Here is a 19,305-nt window from a genome sequence, read left to right on the forward strand (position 1 = left end):
GAAAAATGATGACTCTACAAACTACACATATTTTACTGCTTTTTCATTTAGAATTTGTCTCTGTACTTGTCTCCAGTCTGCTCTGTGTAAACACAGCCTGCAGTTTATCTGAAAAATTCCCAAACTTTTCCGCAGCTGAGTCACTTATGGTTTTACAGTTGCACAAAGGAGCTCAGACTTTTTAGTTTAGTTGTTTTTTTGTTTTTCTTTTACAAAATCATATTTATTGAAACAAGAGCATTTTGGCACATGTTTAAAGGAGACATGCAAAACTGTTATTTTGGCAAAATACGACATTGTTAAGGTTAGATTTGGTTATTTTTCCCCATGGAACTGTGTGTCACACATGAATAGTTTGAGGACTGTTAGAAAGTCAAAAGTCTGACAATTATTTCCGTCTTTACAGTTTCCAGCTCTGATAAATGGTGTAATTTTGGTTAAAAAAAAGTTTTTGTTTTTTTAAAAAGTGTGCCTTTTCAGCATGTTGTGTGTTTGTAGTCATGTTAAAGAGCTTATTATCTGATGTATCCAGAGGGTCTGTGTGCTCAGAGCAGACTGAGACTGTCTGCACCCTCCATTGATCGAAACTGATCAGATTAAATCAATGAATGATGACAGTCTGGGAAAAGAAAAGAAGAAAACACCAGAGCTGGTGTTACTCAAATATAACCAAAGCAAACTGTATTTGTGTCAAATTAAACTGGTAGCTTTAAGAGCCTGGTGTGGGTGAGGTGTGGTATCAGCTGTCAGAAGTCTCGCTTTCGTCTCGGTGATGATTCCTGGCAGCTTTTTAGCTCTGTCATGTTGACAAAGTGGTTAATAAAACCACAAACTGGCCAGAATAAATGCAGAAGCGTGTCCATAAACTAAGAGCTCTATCTGTCTGCTGCAGGCTCATTACAAAGTAAGCGGATTTGGAGGTATTAAAAACACAAACGGCCCTGAAAGAGAATTTTATGGCCTATTTGAGAGTCAATGTCTCGTAGAGGTGACGATAGTGGCTTTGGCAGAGTCATGCTTACAGTAAATGACTCTGGGCAGCAAAACCTGCAGTGATACGATTTCAGAGAGCTGGTTTCCCATAGAATCAGTTTCTTGAGTTTCCAGGAGGTCTTGCCCGCTGGATTTCATGTTGACGTGAGGATGATCTCTCTGAGGAGTTGACATCTGGAGATGGTGAATAATGGGTGGAGGACAGTAAAACATTTCCTGTTTCAGAGACACCCTCCCTCCTTCCTTATTCAAATTAGTAACTGTTTTTTTTTTTTTTTCCTCATTTGGTCAGTGTTAATGGGTTTGGTATTGTGTTTTCCTCATTTGCTTTGATGAGTTTCCTCATGAAACAGGATGTTTGGAAAGAACTTCATTAAATAGTCAATGCTGCAAAGACAGCGGGATCATGCAGGGAAAGCTGTCAATACTGAGATATTGTATTATTTTCTCAGAATTCATGTGTTAGTTTGATGTCAAATATGAGGGCTGGACCCGAATAACCGACTATTCGTTCGCTGTGCTGGAATCGGAGTAGTAATTTTGATATCCCCAAACAAGACCAGTCTAAAATTTTCCATCACATCAAACATTTTGTCAATCCATTCAACCAGAAAATATTTGTACCTATAACCATGTAAACAATTTCAGGTTGGACTAAATCAAATCTTTCTGCACATGTTCGCCATATGTTGTATTCCTAATCAGTAAACTCTGTGAGAACAGCTTTAAAGGAGTAAGGAAGGAGCATCGACTTAACCTTTATTTATGAACCACAAAGGTCCTCCTGTTTAAAGATTGCAGAAGGATTGTGTGCTGCTTAATTAGAAAGAACAGCATAAATGCAAAAAGTGCTCCAATGACACAATATGGGTCTAGTTTGATCCTTTTCTGCTATTAAATTAATTGAATTTTCTCATTTAACCTGAAAAAAAAAAACTTGTTTTGGTAAATTTCCTTCAGATTAGACAATTCACAGTTTCTTAAACCATTTAGCATTAAGTTTAAAAAAGTAAAATTAAGTGCTTTGTGAAATGTAAACAAAAATCGATTTACTTTATTTAGGGTTCATGTAAATGGTTGATCAGTTAATTACACAGGAGTATATTGTTGCTACTACTGGGCTGATGTTTGTTCTTCAACTTATTTTATGTAAGCAAGCTTAGATACAATGTAAAAGCTAATTGTATAGCTTCAAACTACTTTTCTTTAGTGGCCTCTTTAGGTTGCTGTGTGTATATTTTAAGGGAACTGATTCATTAAGTGATGCTGAAATGATATCTGACATATCTGATTGCTTCTAGGAATGACTGGTCAAGAGAAGCCTAAGAAGTGCTCTAAATAGAAATACTCTATGACATCTGACTGAATGTCAAGTTTGTCTTCAATTTTCTGAATTAGTTTCGCACTGGCAATATAAATATCCAATTGGGCCTGTGATAACGCAGCTGTTAATGTTTCTCCTTACTCTAGGGGTGCAATTGTCATTAATGCAACATGTGTACATGGAGGATTTTACATTCCAACAAACCGGTACACAGGAAATTAGAGTTTACCGCTGCAACTATTGTGTGTAAACACGTTGTCACTGGTAAACAAGAAAGGGGGAGGATTGATTAGTGTTTGTGTGGGTGTTTAGATTAGCTTCTTCAGCTCATCCATGCTGGAGGAACGTAAAAGTTGGAGATCCTTTTCAGTTTATTGAAGAACCACAAAGGATTATGTATGCAAAAGAATGTGTTTTTGATTTGCTGCATTAATTTCAGACTAAACATTTGCTCAGTCTCATGATAAATGAAATGACAATTGAAGCTTATGGACCACCCATTCAGCTTTCACACTTTGAATTATGGCCTTAAAGTGCTTATGGAGAGGTAAGGTATTTGTCGGTAAAGTAAGCTAGGTGTTTTATATTTCACTCATTGTGGCCTCATTTTTTATTGCAATACAAAGCTGTGCACCTCTACGGAACCATGAATAGCAGTAGAAACATGTCAGAAATGTAATCTGTGCAGCGTAACACAGTTATAGTGCCATGAACGCACAAAAAAAATAATTCAAAAAGGCCCAAGGGTTGAATTTTCTTTAATAATTTATTTACAACAATTGAAAAAACTGAGAATCAATGTGTGCAACATTTTTAAAATGTGCACAACTGTCATCTGTAATTGAAAACCATGGTGAGTCTACATGCCTAAAAGCATTACATTTTAGTTTCATGTGCATATACTTATATTTTCTTTTACAGTTGTGTCCATACTTTTCTCCTATCCGCACTGTGTAAGCCCAGCCTGCAGTTCAATGTAGTTCAGCCATAAAGTTCCTGAATGTCACGTGTCGCCGCTGAATCACGCATGGTTTTCCAGTTGGATCGAAAAGTGCAGAATTTTAGCTTTTAATTTTCTTTTTAGAATCTGGTTTGAGTAAAGATGTTTGTTTTTTTTTAAAGAGATGTGTAGAATTAAGTGATTTCAATGAAATGCTTACTTGTCGTCCTCATTTTAAGCTTATATTTGAATAATTTTTCCAACAAAACAGAATATTAATAATAAGTAATAAGTTTAACGACTGTAACTTGAAAATCCGACAATTCTTTCAGTTTTTACAGTTTCTGATTCGGATAAATGTTTTTAAGAAATCGCCAAAATGACCCACTCTCAAGTTCTGAGTGTTTATCGTGTGACATGTGATATTTTTCTCGTATAGGAAAGCTTGTTTTTTGTATTCTCAATGTTATTCAAACAATACTGTGTATCCAAGAACTGTAAAGCTTTATGATGGTCAGTATGAATATTTTCTCTAAGTCTCTAAGTACCAAAAGGTTAAGACTAAAGCTACAAACCTATGACTTCTCTGTGAGCCTTTATTTTAAAAATGAAGCTGACTGTTATTGTTGATACACTGGTGGGATTTCCCCATGAAGTGGTGACTAATAACGCAGGATGTTCAGTACTGAGCGCTGCAGTACGAACAGTTCACACATTAGAGTGGAAGTGGTGCATAACTGCAGCAAATCCAGATAACCCTCCTAAGCTTTGAAACATTTTTCCTTCAGTCTTGGCTGAGATCCCAGTTCTCCAAAACTCTACTTCAGGCTTTGATGTCCAAGTGATAAAAATGTGAAATTCTCGTCGGAAGTCTGCTGTCCCCCCTGCAGCAGATGACCGATGTGCTGTTTTTCTGAGCTCTGGGGGTATTCACAAGTGACTGTTTTGTAATCAGATTTACGGCACATCACCAAATCTCTCATGTAAAAATGTCATCTCCTCTCTGAGTCTCATTCACTGGTCCAAAAGTGAGCATTGTTGTTGTTGGATATTTTGCAAAAACTCACCAATCTGGCCATCTCTTTCTGTCTTTTTTCTCACTCCATCTCTTCCCCATCTCTCTCTCTTTCTGCCTCTGCCTTAATTAGGAAGTGTAGTGAGGGAACAGGCTGCATTTTGTGTGTGTATGTAAGGAATGGAACCAGCAGGAACAGCAGCCAAAGTGAAGTCCAAACCGAGAAACGGCATCCGAGTTAGTTTACAATTGAGGGGAGGCTGCGCACTGTAACTCTGTTTGTGTGTGTGTGTGTGTGTGTGTGTGTGTGTGTGTGTGTGTGTGTGTGTGTGTGGACCAGTTTGTGAGTTTTGGACTTGGGGAGTGAGGAAACTTTGGGAAAGTGAGAACGTTTTAGCTGGTTCTCACATCCTGACACAGCTTGCACGAGTGGATGTTAAATCCAGCTATGAATGTTTCGACACTAAATGATGCTCTCTGGGTCATTTCTTGCTGCACACTTCTAAGGCGTCATTCACTTTAAGAGTCTACATCGTGTGACATTTGATCTTTTACAATCAAAAAACTGAAAGCAAACTTATCTGTCCTTCAGTGTTGCCCACACTCCCCCAAATCGAAGGATACAGTTACAGTTTAACCTTACATGGACTTGTTGTAATCTCCCAGGAATATTTTAAGAGACAGAACAATGACTCATTGCTCAGCACATTCTGAGTTGATTTTCATGAGCGAAAGTCAAAGTATTTGTGGAACTTACATGTTTCTTTAGGCACAGAGTCTTGGCTGGTGTCTGAAGTTGAACACTAAATTGATCTTTAGTCTTGCAGAACAACTTGTGGTTTCACTGTGCTGTTGTACATGCTCAACATAAGGTGGACAAGGAGGGAAGAAGAAAAAAAAAAAACTTATTACTTACTATTACTTACTATTTGTGCTTTGGTTTTTGAAGATTCCTTTGGGTTACCACCTCACTGTTATAGTTTAATACACTATCTGGACACTTGCTACTGTGCATTTGTAGAATAAGTTGCTGTAAAAGTCTCCTCACGCTGTAACTCTCTGTTTCTGCAGATCGTGAGGACCAGTCCATTCTCTGCACGTAAGTAAAAATCCGTCACCTCCAAACTCACCTGTGTCATCTTTCCTTCATCTCATTCCTCACATAAACACAAGGAGGGAGGACACATCTGCATGAGTGGAAGAACAGTTACATAATGCTTCTGTAAACACACCAAGCGAGATACCTCTCAGGTCTCTTAGCACCCAGTTTCAACCGCTGGTGCCAGCAAAAAATCATTTTGTTTGTCAGATTGCGTTGCTGCGGAGTCGTGTTGTTCTCAAATGGAGCCGAGCTGGATGAGCATTAATGCCTTCACAGCGCTCCCACAGGGCTGTGGCCTCGCTCTCCTCTCAGACCCTCGGTCAGGAAGTACGGCCCAGACACTGATGGGAGAACCAGATTAGCCTCTCCAAATGTTTGGGCTCCATTTTGTTTGTTTATTTGTTTTAAACTAATTATTGGGAACTTTGACAGGACATCCAGAGACAAACGGACTCATTTTCTCTGGCAGTGACGGTCTGATCTTTGAACTGACCTGAACCTGGCTTCTTAGAAAACAAAGTTAAAATAGTGAATTAACTAGTTTTTCTCTGTGTGCTTTCATTTCTTCATTTTTTTTTAGGTTCCTTTACCACTCTTTACAAACAAATTCTTCCCTCACATACTAGTATAATGATCATCCCTCTGGCTTGTGGTCTGTGCACTTCCAGTGTAAATGTACGGCATAAACAGAAGGACAAGTTTGAAGAAAGAAGACATTTTTGCAATATTTCAAACAAATAAGGACGCCCCAAATATTTCACAAAGTGCACCTTAAAGGGCCTTAATGTGTTCTTCTTCTACTCAGTCATTTAAACTGGCTCATCAGCATCAACCAGGTAACATACAGATTGCAATATTTCCTTTATTATTTTAGAAATAACGACGCAACCTTTGGTGCTCAGTATTCTCAGCAACGGAAGTGAGAGAAAATGCTCTTCCTCTTTCTCCTCTAAATTTCCTGAAACCAGGATGCAGCAAATTCTTTGATCACATCAAACCATTTCCTCAACTATTAAGCTTCTTTATCAGAGGGAAACTGGAAAGGTTTTATCCCAGTTTATGGAGGGGAGGTCTGGTGGTTAACAGTACCGCAGTGTTTGATGCTATTTGTGAGAGAGTTACATGAAGTGCTATTTTTAAAAATGATAAACTGGAAGTGATATGACACAGCAGAGCTCAAATACAAACTCTGCCTCTTTGGGAACATCGAGTCCATGTGGTTGTTGAGATTTTTTTGAGCCTCAGCAGACTTCTGGAGCCATAAAAGGGAGAAATGTTTCTATGTGGAATGTCATTTATGACATTTTCCTCCCGCGTGTGAATGTACATGTGTGTTTAATAGCAATCCATAATAGGAGCCTCGTATCTTCACAGCATGCTGTTCAGTGGAAGTATTTGTTCTGTTTTCATGGGAGACTTCTGTTAATCTAATTGGTAGGATTTCCTGTAACTCAACTTTCACACGTCTTCGGTCAAATTAGATGAAGTCAATCACAGACTTCTGGCACAACTTCTAAAATTACTCTGAAGAAGTCAATTCTGCAGCAGCAGTTGTTTAGAAAACCGGGCGGCAACAAAAATATGTGCAAAAAGCAAAACAGGATAAAGAATCAATTTGTAGAAACAAAAACAAAAAAAAATATTTTAAAAAACTAAAAGAAGGCAAAGCAGGATGGCAGTTTGTGAAATGTATTTAGAAATAATTTAAGTATAAAATATTGTTAAGAAAAAAGTTAAGACCATTAGGATCAACCAAAATTCCTTAAAAACCGTAAAAATTTGTCTGATAAGGTTTTAGAATAGCTTGTTGCATAAATTTCCACATTAAAACTTTTTTAACTCCTTTATTTATTGTAAATGACAACAATACCAACCAACCCTGCTGTGAGATGTAGATGCTGACAAAAGTATTTCTTAATAATAACACAATAATACATTTATTTATTTAATAACCCTCTGAGCTCCCAAACCCAATAGCGGGTTTGAAAGACAAGCTGTCTTTAATTAATTGTCAAAATCACACCATTTTTCAGAGCCACAAACTGTAAAAAGAGCAGGAATGGTTCAATGTCCAACTTTTGACGGCCCTTGAACTACTCATCTGTGACTTAAAACCAAATCTAACATTGTGACATTTCATCACTTTATTCTACGTGTCTCATTTTATAACATTAAATAATTTGCTCTAAACAGATTCTGTATAAAAACAAAAAAATCCTTACTCCTTATCACAGTTGTGATGCTATTAGTGACTGCAACCAACAGACACATGATTAAAATTCAGAGACTTTTTGGCTGAACTGCAGACTGTGTTTATATTTGTATGTTCACGGTGCGACTGTAATTCTGCACAAAACATGTTTGAGATACTTGTAGTCATGGTTCTGCTGTTTCCATAGAGACGCGGGACTTTATTTTGCTGTAAAAAAATGAGCCCACAGTGAGTAGAAATGTGACTGGAGCAAAAAAATAAACACACAGAAATTACTTGAAGTTCAAAGAGTAAAAGAATTCATTAGAATAATCTCAGCGTTTGGGTGGCTATGTTTCAAACATTTTGTAACATTTTATAAAAAATTAAGGAAAGTTTTAATTAATCTCTACAATTTAACTTATTAGTTCAACACCAGCACAAATATTGCCACAAAACTGATAATCCAATACAGTCTCAAGTCAAATGTTCAAGTCAGTACTGTTAGATAGTCACAGGTTTCTGCTGTATTTTCTGATCACTGAGTGTATCGTGGTGATTCTAGTGGTGATAATATTCCACAGATTCCTCCACATATTAGCAAGAATTTGTCATGGGAAAGAGCTGGGAGGCTGCTAAATCTATTCTCGAGATGTTGACATTGCGTCTCAGCAGGGTCACCAGTTTCCTCGGCCTGATGTTCAGCACGTGTGTAAAAACCGGACTGTAAAGTGACAGGATGCTGGTGAAATGCACAGATTTGCATCCTTGTGTGACCCTGCTGAGGATTTAAAGTCTTTAGGTGCATTAATGAAGGAATGCCTATAATTTAGCCTTCTGAACTGTGGGGATTTTTCCTCAGTGGACTGTCTGTGACTTATGTTGTCTAGCGGATTTTTAGCCCTTTCAACGAGGTATTGCCTCTTGCATCTCTGCATTTTTCAGGTGCTGTAATATGTTGTTTTTAGCATAGGGGATATGAAAATATGCAATAGTTCACAGGAAGCAAGAATATCATTCCACAAGATGGTAACAAGATATAATAGAATATTTGAATATTATGTAATTCTACATATATTTCCAAATAATCTTATAATTGTACGTGAAATCTGCACTGAGGTGAAGCAGGCTGTGCAGGATGAGACATTCTGGTAAACAACGTGGAGGAAAAACTCACTGGAGTTTATCCTGAGTTAACTGCTGGAGCCTGGATGTCATGCGTCCCCACCAAACCTGAACATGACAGAGTAATTAGATTCCCCTTTGAGCTGCCAAACCTTAGCACACACAGAGCATCTCATGCCTTTTAAGGACCCCTGACTGAGCTTGTATCTGCGCTGGCTGGTGCCTGATGGCTCTGGGATCATTCAACTTTCGCTCAAGTATTTAAGATCATTTTCTGCAGAGAAAGAATGTGTTCTCCCTTCTGTTTGAAAACATTTGAGTTATATATCATCTCTAAAGGGTAACATATGTTGTAGATTTCTGACTAGTCTGACAGCTTCTATCATATAACTCCTAATATTTTTTAAAATGTAATAAGAGGTTCCATCCAGCTGTGTATACACACTGGTGTCAAGTAGCTCGATCAACGCTGCTACTTCCAGGCAGGCATTTATTTAAAGCGATAAATTAAGATTTTTGGTGTCTTTCTTATCAAGGAGAATCTGTTCAGTAAATATGAAGCTACAGCCAACAGCTCGTTAGCTTAGCTTAGCTTAGCTTAGCTTAGCGTTAAATCTAAAGTTGGACGGAAACATATGTCTATTGCAACACTGTCAGCTATCAAACAAAGGCTGCAATGCAAGAAGAAAAAAAGCTGTGCCTTTTTTCCATTTTTACGCTAAGCGACTGTAACGAAGCAACTGCTAGAAGAAGCTTGACATTTTTTCAAGTAACTTCCAGCATGAAAGCAAATAAACAACTTCCCATAATGACAATGTTTTCCTATAAAGCTCTAAAATATGTGGACTGATTTAATCTTCAAACTTTTAAATAACATTTTTCAGTAAATACTTATTGATTATTAAAGAATCAGTGTAGCTTAAGGGTCAATTACTTATTGGCCTGGCGAATTGTCGCATCTGATAGTCAGCTTTTTTTCAAATTATTGGTTATTTACCAATTTCTGATAAAACAAATTTACTCAAAAATGTGCTATTATGGCTCTGATGCAGCTGCCTCTCTATCAGAAGTCTATCTGTGTGTCCCGCCCACAGCACAATCTGATTGGTTAAACATCATGAGTAACAGCCAATCATCACTAAAGGATAAATGTTGAAAAGTTCTCTTATAATTAAACATATAAAGCATAAATAAACAAGAGCATTTCAACAAAGTTTTGCATTGGAGTTTGTCTTTACGGCAAGTATCAGTTATTAGTCCCCCTTTAAACTAATAATCGGTATCAGGCCTGAAAAAACAACCCTAATACAGACCAAATAATAACATTATGCTTTGAGTCAGGCGTTGTGCGGTTATCTCTGCTGCACATGATTTCCATTCCATTAAACCGGGTTATTGAACTGTGAACAGAGACGCTGTCTGTGCTGCTTATCTTCATGGTCTCTCCTCTGTGTCTTTTAATCCTGCTCTCACTCTTTTTTTTTCCCTCTCTAGCGGTGAATCCGGTGCCGGAAAGACGGAGAACACCAAAAAGGTCATCCAGTATCTGGCAGTCGTTGCCTCCTCACACAAAGGCAAGAAGGACTCAAGCGCTGTAAGTGTGAAGACGTCACATTAGCTCTGATCTGTCAGCCGTCAGTTCCCTCACACTTTGACGTATGTGGGAAACTGCCCAGTTTAATCTTGTATATTGCCATTTCCTTTCAAATAGCAACAATCAGGATCACAGTTTGCCTACGTGAGTAAAGGGGAATGCCTGGAGTGTGTTTTTGTTTGTGTGTGGTGTTTGTGTGTGTTCTTTAGATTAGTGAAGTGCATGAAGATAGTGTCACTGAAAGAAAAAACAACAACATTTACACCATTTAGTCAAGAATCTTAGTGCTCTTCGGGTAGATGGTGTTGACCCTACAACCAGAGCTGATTTAGGCTGCATGATCATCATCAGAGTTTTGTCTCGTGGTCACTTTTCAGACCTTAGTGACAGACGTTTAGTTTTGCCTCCTGAACTGGTTACCATGTGGAGTTTGTTATTTTTATTTTTTTGTCATCCGTCTTCTTTGGACACCCTTTCACTGCCAGCGGAGATTCTTCTGAAACCTCCCTGACAGTGAAAGGATCTCTCACAGATCAATCGAGCACCGTGTGAGCATGCCCATCTCCTGTTGTTGTCTATCAAACACCAGTCTCCCCCCTACCTCCCCTTCCTCTCCTCCTCTCCTTCACCAAATGCCCTGATGCAGACCACCAGATCCTTTGGTTTGTGGAGTTCCTGAAAAAAAACAAACCCCATCGTGAGCGTTTTTAAAGCTCAGTCAAGCCTTTAATAAAAACTCTTTTTGAGCAACGATGAAGGTGTAGTTTTGGGGAGTATGTGTTGAAAAGATGTCGGTCAATGAGACGGTTTTCCCAGAGGAAATAATGCCCTGAAGGACCTCGAGGCTCCCACGGACCTCGCCTGAACAGAAATAGCATTGGGTTGATCCCTTTTCCCTGCTTCTTTGATTCCTGCTGCTCATCTATTTTCTTAAGTATTTGCACTTAAGCAAAGTCTCGAAGAAGAATCCTCCCCATCAGCTGTAACTTTCTCTTTCGTCTTGCTGTGCTCTGTTTCTGCTTTTCTTTTCTCTCCTTTTTTCTCCCCCCAGTGACTTTAAATAAACAGGACCTTCCTCTGTGCTTTGCCAACTCTCAACTGCACCTCTTCGGCGGGTCTGTATCCTCCTGTTTTTCCTTAAACATTGAAAAAAAAGCTGATCTTCTGATGGCTAGACTTTACCCAACACGTCAGCAAAAGCACAAATATTTCAAAAGAGCCAACAGAAGAGTCAGGTTATATCTAACTCTCCTCATTTAGATGTGGAAAACAGTCTTCTAACAGACTTTTTTTTTTTTTTTTTTTTAATTTGTCATCACTCTTAACACCATATTATGAAACTGAGCTCAGAAGTCACCAAATATCTGAACATGTCCATCATTTGTCTTGTTTTCATCTCACCATTAACCATTCTTAATCACAGTGTTAACACCGGTCGTGCTCCTCTCCTCTTTCCTGGTTTTAGTTCATTTACAAAAGCTGCTGCAGAGGGTGTTTTTCTAGCGGGGGAGTTTAGGCAGAGGTCTGCAGCACCTGACCTGGATGCAGGCTAAGACGGATCCCTTTGATCAGGTGGATTAGCTCGATGCTCAGTGACGGGGTGTCTGCCTCATTTGCCGACCATCGCCCAGCTCTACGCCACCTCTGCAGTCACGCTGGAAGCAAATCGCATCTCCAGAGAGGCTGTTTGCGAATCAGAATCATTTTTAATTCACCCGACATGTCGAATGCAGAGACTTTGTCGTGATTCATTGGGTTTTTGCGCTGGTAGAAGTATGCGGATGCCTTGTGTGACCCAACATGACCTTCATTCTCACACTCTGTTTCCTCATCATCAACATCAGGAGCAGCAGCAGCTTCTCCTCATTTTACCGATTTCTCTCAGAGCTGATGGTCTTTAGGTCATGTGTCTGTGTTGCATAATATACTGTAGGAGATTAGTCTGGGGTTATATTATCCTCTTTCACCTTGTTATAGATGTACTTGTCATATTTACTGATTAGGAAGGAGCCAACTCAGTCCTTCTTCTGTTTTTTTTTTTATTTTTTCTTCTCTCTCATCACTGATAATGTCCCTAACCAACACCCACTCTGAACCACCTCATCCCCACCAAACACCTCCTATCACACTCCACCTCAATCAGTGCTTCTTATTGACATTTCTTTGTATCACTGTCATCACTAGGGGGAGCTGGAGAAGCAGCTCCTGCAGGCCAATCCCATCCTGGAGGCCTTCGGAAATGCTAAAACCATCAAAAACGACAACTCCTCCCGATTTGTGAGTTGGATAATAAATATTTCAAATAGGTTTTTTCTGTGATTCTTCTGTATCTTTAAACTGTTTTCTGATTTATACTTTGTGCATGTTTTATTTTGAAATCACACCACTTCACCCTGTATATTCTACCTTCCTGATCTCTCTCACAGGGTAAATTCATCCGTATCAACTTTGATGTGACCGGCTACATTGTTGGAGCCAACATTGAGACTTGTATCCTTAATTATTCCCTAACCTATAGCATTTCTATGCTGTTTCTGAGAAAACAAATTATCTGACTTCTCAGGCTTCATCTGCCCCAGAAGTTCATTATAATGGATGTCATCACGTTCAGGCTTATTGATGTTTTTGAGTAATATTCAAAAACAAGACATAAAAATGTTCAGTTTAATGCCAAAAAAAGAAAAAAGGCTGTGCATTTTATTTCTAAACATTTTCAGGAGCTTTAGCTGTTAGAAACTGTTCAGTAAGAATATATTTCAGGCACTTATAGTCATCTTTTCTTACTTTGGATGTGTAATTTAGGTTGTATCATTGGGGCTGAACAGATGTTTATATACTGAGCAGAAAGCACATTTACTGTAAATTCTTTAACAGCTGACTGTTCTCAGACCTGCTGGAGAAGTCTCGCTGTATCAGACAGGCGAAGACAGAAAGAGCTTTTCACATCTTCTACTACATGATTGCTGGTGCTAAAGACAAACTGCGTGGTGAGATAATGATCTAAACCATGATAACATTATTACCTCAAACCTCATTCTAAATCACTTCTTTTCTCTCTCTCATTAACTCAGTATTATTACTGCTAAACAGTTAGCGGTGTATATCATCTGTGTCGTGTGAAAGTTTCATATACTCTCTCTTAAATCAAAATTTCAGTGAGGAAAAAGGGAAAGCTGGTTTTGGTTTCCATTTTACTTTCATTCATGTTTTAGTTACATTGTAAGGAAGTTTCTCCAAACTCACAGAAGTCTAAAATCCTACAACTGATATTCAGTCACAGTCTAATTAAACCCAAAAACATCCTCCTGTGTGTTGTTAATGACCACTCGCGTTTTTTTCTTACAGCAGCAACAAATTCATGAACAGCTAAATCTGAAGTCACTAACCCTTTAATCTTGTGTTTTTTACTGTCAGAGGAGCTTCTTCTGGAACCCTTCAGTAACTACCGCTTCCTGAGTGCCGGCCACGTTCAGATAACTGGACAGCAAGATGATGAGTTGTACGAAGAGACCATGGAGGCCATGAACATCATGGGCTTCACCGAAGAGGAGAGAATTGGTATCAGTTTTATGAGATGTGATTTAAAGTGGCTCACATGTGTCCAGTCACTCCTGCACCTTTTACTACTATTAGACTATTTGATACATGAATGGCATTGTTATTTTGTGCCTGATTCCGTTAAAATGCATTTTTTATGACTTCAAGACTAATTATAGCCTAATTATAGTTTTTATCAGGTCCCACCACTGCAAGTGAGTGTCAACTAACTCTTTTACTGCTAGAAGCATCTGAAGATACCATTGACACTGTGCTACACTATAAAATATATCCCTTTGTTTCTGCTGCTGTGTGTAGTTCTGTGATGCTAACTATTTGCTTTCCTGTTGCAGACATCCTGAAGGTTTGCTCCACAGTCATGCAGCTGGGAAACATTGAATTTAAGAAAGAGAGGAACCAGGAACAGGCCACTATGCCAGACAACACCGGTCAGACACACTTACTATAAGAAAGTCCATTAGCATGCAGTTAGCAGCTGGGCAATCTATAATTTAAAGTCCACTTTTTAAGCTGTGGCTTTGAGCAAAGCATATACATACAAGAAAGAAACATAAAACTTTGCATTTCTTCTTGTCTTTCCAGCTGCCCAGAAGGTTTGCCACCTTCAAGGTATCAATGTGACAGACTTCACCCGAGCCATGCTCACCCCTCGTATCAAAGTGGGCAGGGAGGTGGTGCAGAAGGCCCAAACCAAAGAGCAGGTACTACAAGGAGTGAACGACTTGAAAGCATAAGGATACATGTATAAGATCTGCATTTGAAGAATGCGCAACCATCATCTCTGGTCTCTTCTTTCCTGTGCATTTGTTAGGCTGACTTTGCTACCGAAGCGTTGGCCAAGGCCGTGTTTGAGCGACTGTTCCGCTGGATTCTGGCCCGAGTCAACAAAGCCCTCGACAAGACCAAACGCCAGGGAGCCTCCTTCCTGGGAATCCTCGACATCGCCGGCTTTGAGATCTTTGAGGTACGTCGATCACAGAAGAGTCGGATGTGACCAGACGGACGCCACGACATACAAAAAAGGTAATGCTGTGTGATTTGTGTCCTCAACTTTGTCTTCTGGTTGTTGCAGGACAACTCCTTCGAGCAGCTGTGCATTAACTACACCAACGAGAAGCTGCAGCAGCTCTTCAACCACACCATGTTCATCCTGGAGCAGGAGGAGTACCAGAGGGAGGGCATCGAGTGGAACTTCATCGACTTCGGCCTTGACCTGCAACCCTGTATTGAGCTCATCGAGAGGCCGGTAAGTAATGAGATGATAAGATCCCAGTGTCTGTTGAATCCACTGCTCTTAAAGGTTAAGCTGAATAAGATCCCTGGCCTAGCGCAGATACTTTGGGATTCAGTAGGATAGGTCTTATTTTTGGTAAGACTTAGTTATCATTGCATTTTCTCTGCAGAACAACCCTCCTGGCATCCTGGCCCTGCTGGATGAAGAGTGCTGGTTCCCCAAAGCCACAGATATCTCTTTTGTGGAGAAACTCATGAACACACAAGGGAACCACATCAAATTTGCCAAACCAAAGCAGCTTAAAGACAAAACAGAGTTCTCTATTCTTCATTATGCCGGGAAGGTGAGTATGAGGGGATGTGTAGAAAATGGTAAAATGGTTCTTACCTTCAGTTGAAAATGTAAATCATAATTACTCAACATTTCTGCTCTGAATGCAGAAATCTTGGGAAAAGTACACTTATATCAGTGAAGCTCATTACATACCATTGGTGCTGTTTTGTTTTTAGGTAGACTATAATGCCACAGCCTGGCTGACAAAGAACATGGACCCTCTAAATGACAACGTCACATCACTGCTGAACAATTCCTCCAGCCAGTTTGTGCAAGAACTCTGGAAAGATTGTGAGACTTTATGACCCTCTATTCACTTACATACACTGCACCTGTTTTCATCTGGAGTTTTATTTCTACAGATAACATATTAGGGCATCTGATTAACTTGTGTTGGGTATTTCAGCGGACAGAGTCGTGGGTCTCGACACGATAGCCAAGATGACAGACAGCTCCATGCCGAGCGCCTCCAAGACCAAGAAGGGAATGTTCCGCACAGTCGGGCAGCTCTACAAGGAGTCTCTGGCTAAACTCATGACCACGCTGCACAACACCCAGCCCAACTTTGTCAGATGCATCATCCCGAACCACGAGAAGAGAGTAAGGAACGCTCTGTCATTTCAGCTCTTATGGCAAAGTTTGGTTCAGGATGCAGCGAGAAAACAATCAGTATTGTAGATGAAAAATCCATTTGACCAGACATATTTTTTCAGACAAGGGCAGTAAAAACTGAACTATCACCGAATAGTGATCTGTCCAGAATGTATCCATCTGTTTGGAGTCATAGAATAAAGTAGAATAGAATCCCTTTATTGTCAACGAAATTTTGGAGCTACTCTTCTGGGTGGTATAAATAGAATAAAATTGCAAAATAAAAAGACAAAAGGATAAAGCCAACAACTCACATAGAATAGATAAACTGGGAACAGCATAAATAAACAGATATTACACAGTCAGGATAATATTATTGCATTTAACAGCCAAGATGTAACTTCTCGTGAGAGCTTGGTTCTTTTATCTTTAAGGTCTTTATGATCATTGTGGGGCTGCAAAGTGGGACGGTGGTTAGCACCGTTGCAAGAAGGTCTCCGGTTCGCATCCCGTGAGGACACCTAGGATCTCTCTGTGTGGAGTTTACATGTTCTCCCTGTGCAGCGTGGGTTCTCTCCGGGTTCTCTGGCTTCCTCCCGCACAGTCCAAAAATATGTTGAGGTTAATTGAGGATTCTAAATTGTCCGTAGTTAGCAGCATTGCCTCGCAGCAAGTGAGATAACAGATATGTGTTCTGTATAAAAATCTTTTTTTTTTATTTTATTTTTTTTATTAAAAGCATTCACAATAGGGATCGATCCCGATGGTTTCTCCAGGGCTGATACCAATACTAGTTACTAATAATCAAGGAGACCAACTGATAGAACTAATACGAAGTTATATGATATGTGGTAAAAAATAGAAATCTTGTTGACAAAATTTAGAATGACATAAACTCCATTTATTCATAAACCCTTTTATGCTTTGTATGTTTAATTACATGAGGATTTCTCAACATTTATCCTTCAATGTTGATCGGCTGTGACAGAAACCAGGAATCATGTGCAGCAGAGATAACCGCTGCAATGCCTGACACAAAGCATAATGTTATTGTTTTGTCTGTATTAGGGGTCAGTTGATCTGTTTTTTCAGGTCCGATACCGATTATTAGTTGTCAAGGAAGACAATAACTGATATTTGGAACTAAAACACATTTGCAGGAGAGAAAACAAAATTTATAAAAGCACAAACTCCAGCACAAAAACTTAGTTGAAATCCCTTTGTTTATCTGTGTCTTATATGTTTAGTTAAAAGAGGACTTTTCAACATTTATCTTTTAGTTTTAATAATCTATTACTCCTGAGGTGACTACAGATAGGCTGCTGCATCAGAGCAAAAGTAGCATTTTTATTTTATTGTGAAATGGTTTAAAAAAACAAACAAACAAAAAAAAACGGTTGAATACCGGATCAGATAATCGACCATGCTGATAATCACTCAACTCATAATTTGCAACCAATCCGGTGCTTCCGTCTCTTCACAATCAAACTTATACATGGATGTATTTCTGAAGACATTATCAGCAACACAGCATCCAGCAAGAATTAGGGAAGTTATCTGTATTTAGCTCATACAATCAAGCATAATAAAACTGAAATCCTGTTCTGCTCAGGCAGGGAAGCTGGATGCTCACCTGGTCCTGGAGCAGCTGAGGTGTAACGGTGTGCTGGAGGGAATCAGAATCTGCCGACAAGGTTTCCCCAACCGAATTGTTTTCCAGGAGTTTCGCCAGCGGTGAGTATGTCGACATGGGCGTCATGTTTCAAATTACAGTTTATAATATGTCTGTACCCATTTCTTAAACGGTTACATGTGAAATCTTTATTTCTCTCCACAGTTATGAGATTTTGGCTGCTAGTGCTATTCCCAAAGGCTTCATGGATGGCAAACAGGCCTGCTGCCTCATGGTAAGCACACAAGTTCAAAATTACACTCCGTGTTGACTAAAATTCATTACAGTTCATATCCCGTGTGAGCTGTCACCACCTCATCTTCTGCATTGTTGTATTGTTGTAGATCAAGCATCTGGACTTGGACCCCAACCTGTACCGGATTGGACAGAGTAAAATCTTCTTCCGCACAGGAGTTCTCGCCCAACTGGAAGAGGAGCGAGATCTGAAGATCACTGTGATCATCATCGCTTTCCAGGCCCAGGCTAGAGGCTTCCTCGCCAGAAAGTATGAACACACAAACCTCCCTACACACACTTAACCCTCTAATTAATGAAGCTGTCTGGGATGCATTACACTCCTCACAATTTCAGCACATCCAGGCTTTTAAACGGTGTTTTGGCCGTATTTATGTCACAGTAAAGGGAGGATTTTAGAGCTATAATTTTTATTCTTGTTGTTTTTAGGGTCATAAATTAGAAAATTCTTCATGTTGCACTTCATGCTATTTGATTTAATGGTTCTCCTGCTGTGTTTTTAAAGGGCATTTGCCAAGCTACAACAGCAGCTGACAGCCATGAAGGTGATCCAGAGGAACTGTGCTGCCTACCTCAAACTCAGGAACTGGCAGTGGTGGAGGCTCTTCACAAAGGTCAACTAATCATGCTACATGTTAATGCACAAACACCAGAGTGCAGCCTTGTGTTTCAGGCTCCCCTTTCTTATCTTTATATAGAATTAATTCTTCAAATACCTAACTATTGGAACAATCAGTTACAAACAATGACTCTGGCTAATGTGTAAAGATTTTATTTGCCTACTCTTCTCAATCGCAGGTCAAGCCTCTCCTGCAAGTGACCCGACAGGAGGAAGAGATGGGTCTAAAGGAGGAAGAGCTGCAGAAAGCCAAAGAAGTTGCGACAAAGTTTGAGTCAGAGCTCAAAGAAATCAGCTTGAAACACACATCGGTAAAGGATAAAACCTGCTACAGTTACACAAGCACTTTCACAAATCATCTTTAGCTTTCTTGTTATGTCACAGCCTTCTAAAACAGTGTCTAACTACCTATTTCATGTTAATTTTTTTGTAAATACATGAATGAAAGTTAATCAGTAATAATAAGCTATTATTCATGGTCTATCCGGGAGTCTGCTGCTAATGAAGCTGGGTTCAATCTTTTTCTGTTGGTGTTCAACAGATTGTGGAGGAAAGGAACGCGCTGCAGGAGCAGCTTCAGGCAGAGACAGAGTTGTATGCTGAGGCTGAGGAGATGAGGGTCCGTCTGGCGGCAAAGAAGCAGGAGCTGGAGGAGATCCTCCATGAGATGGAGGCGAGGCTGGATGAAGAGGAGGAACGTGCTCAGGCGCTGCTGGTGGACAAGAAAAAGATGCAACAGCAGATGCAGGTCTGCAGAAC

The 19,305-nt window shown here is 39.6% G+C and overlaps 1 protein-coding gene across 3 annotated transcripts in view; it reads left to right on the forward strand.

Moving 5' to 3' along the window:
• myh11a (myosin, heavy chain 11a, smooth muscle) overlaps positions 1-19,305 on the forward strand; it is a 34,876-nt gene that overhangs the window by 4,828 nt on the left and 10,743 nt on the right. For all 3 annotated transcript variants that reach the window (XR_520116.1, XM_008279915.1, XM_008279916.1), the window contains exons 4-22: positions 5,344-5,371; positions 10,185-10,284; positions 12,469-12,561; positions 12,711-12,774; positions 13,173-13,271; positions 13,699-13,842; positions 14,175-14,270; positions 14,425-14,543; positions 14,654-14,806; positions 14,915-15,088; positions 15,246-15,419; positions 15,586-15,700; positions 15,816-16,009; positions 17,613-17,734; positions 17,838-17,907; positions 18,017-18,177; positions 18,433-18,541; positions 18,726-18,857; positions 19,088-19,294. Coding sequence is in view for 2 of the 3 variants with exons in the window: in XM_008279915.1 (XP_008278137.1) it covers positions 5,344-5,371; positions 10,185-10,284; positions 12,469-12,561; positions 12,711-12,774; positions 13,173-13,271; positions 13,699-13,842; positions 14,175-14,270; positions 14,425-14,543; positions 14,654-14,806; positions 14,915-15,088; positions 15,246-15,419; positions 15,586-15,700; positions 15,816-16,009; positions 17,613-17,734; positions 17,838-17,907; positions 18,017-18,177; positions 18,433-18,541; positions 18,726-18,857; positions 19,088-19,294 (2,354 nt within the window). In the remaining variant the exon portion in view is untranslated. The remainder of the gene's footprint in view (positions 1-5,343; positions 5,372-10,184; positions 10,285-12,468; positions 12,562-12,710; positions 12,775-13,172; positions 13,272-13,698; positions 13,843-14,174; positions 14,271-14,424; positions 14,544-14,653; positions 14,807-14,914; positions 15,089-15,245; positions 15,420-15,585; positions 15,701-15,815; positions 16,010-17,612; positions 17,735-17,837; positions 17,908-18,016; positions 18,178-18,432; positions 18,542-18,725; positions 18,858-19,087; positions 19,295-19,305) is intronic.

The sequence above is a fragment of the Stegastes partitus genome, unplaced genomic scaffold, assembly GCF_000690725.1.
Source record: "Stegastes partitus isolate 25-593 unplaced genomic scaffold, Stegastes_partitus-1.0.2 Scaffold176, whole genome shotgun sequence".
NCBI lineage: Eukaryota > Metazoa > Chordata > Actinopteri > Pomacentridae > Stegastes > Stegastes partitus.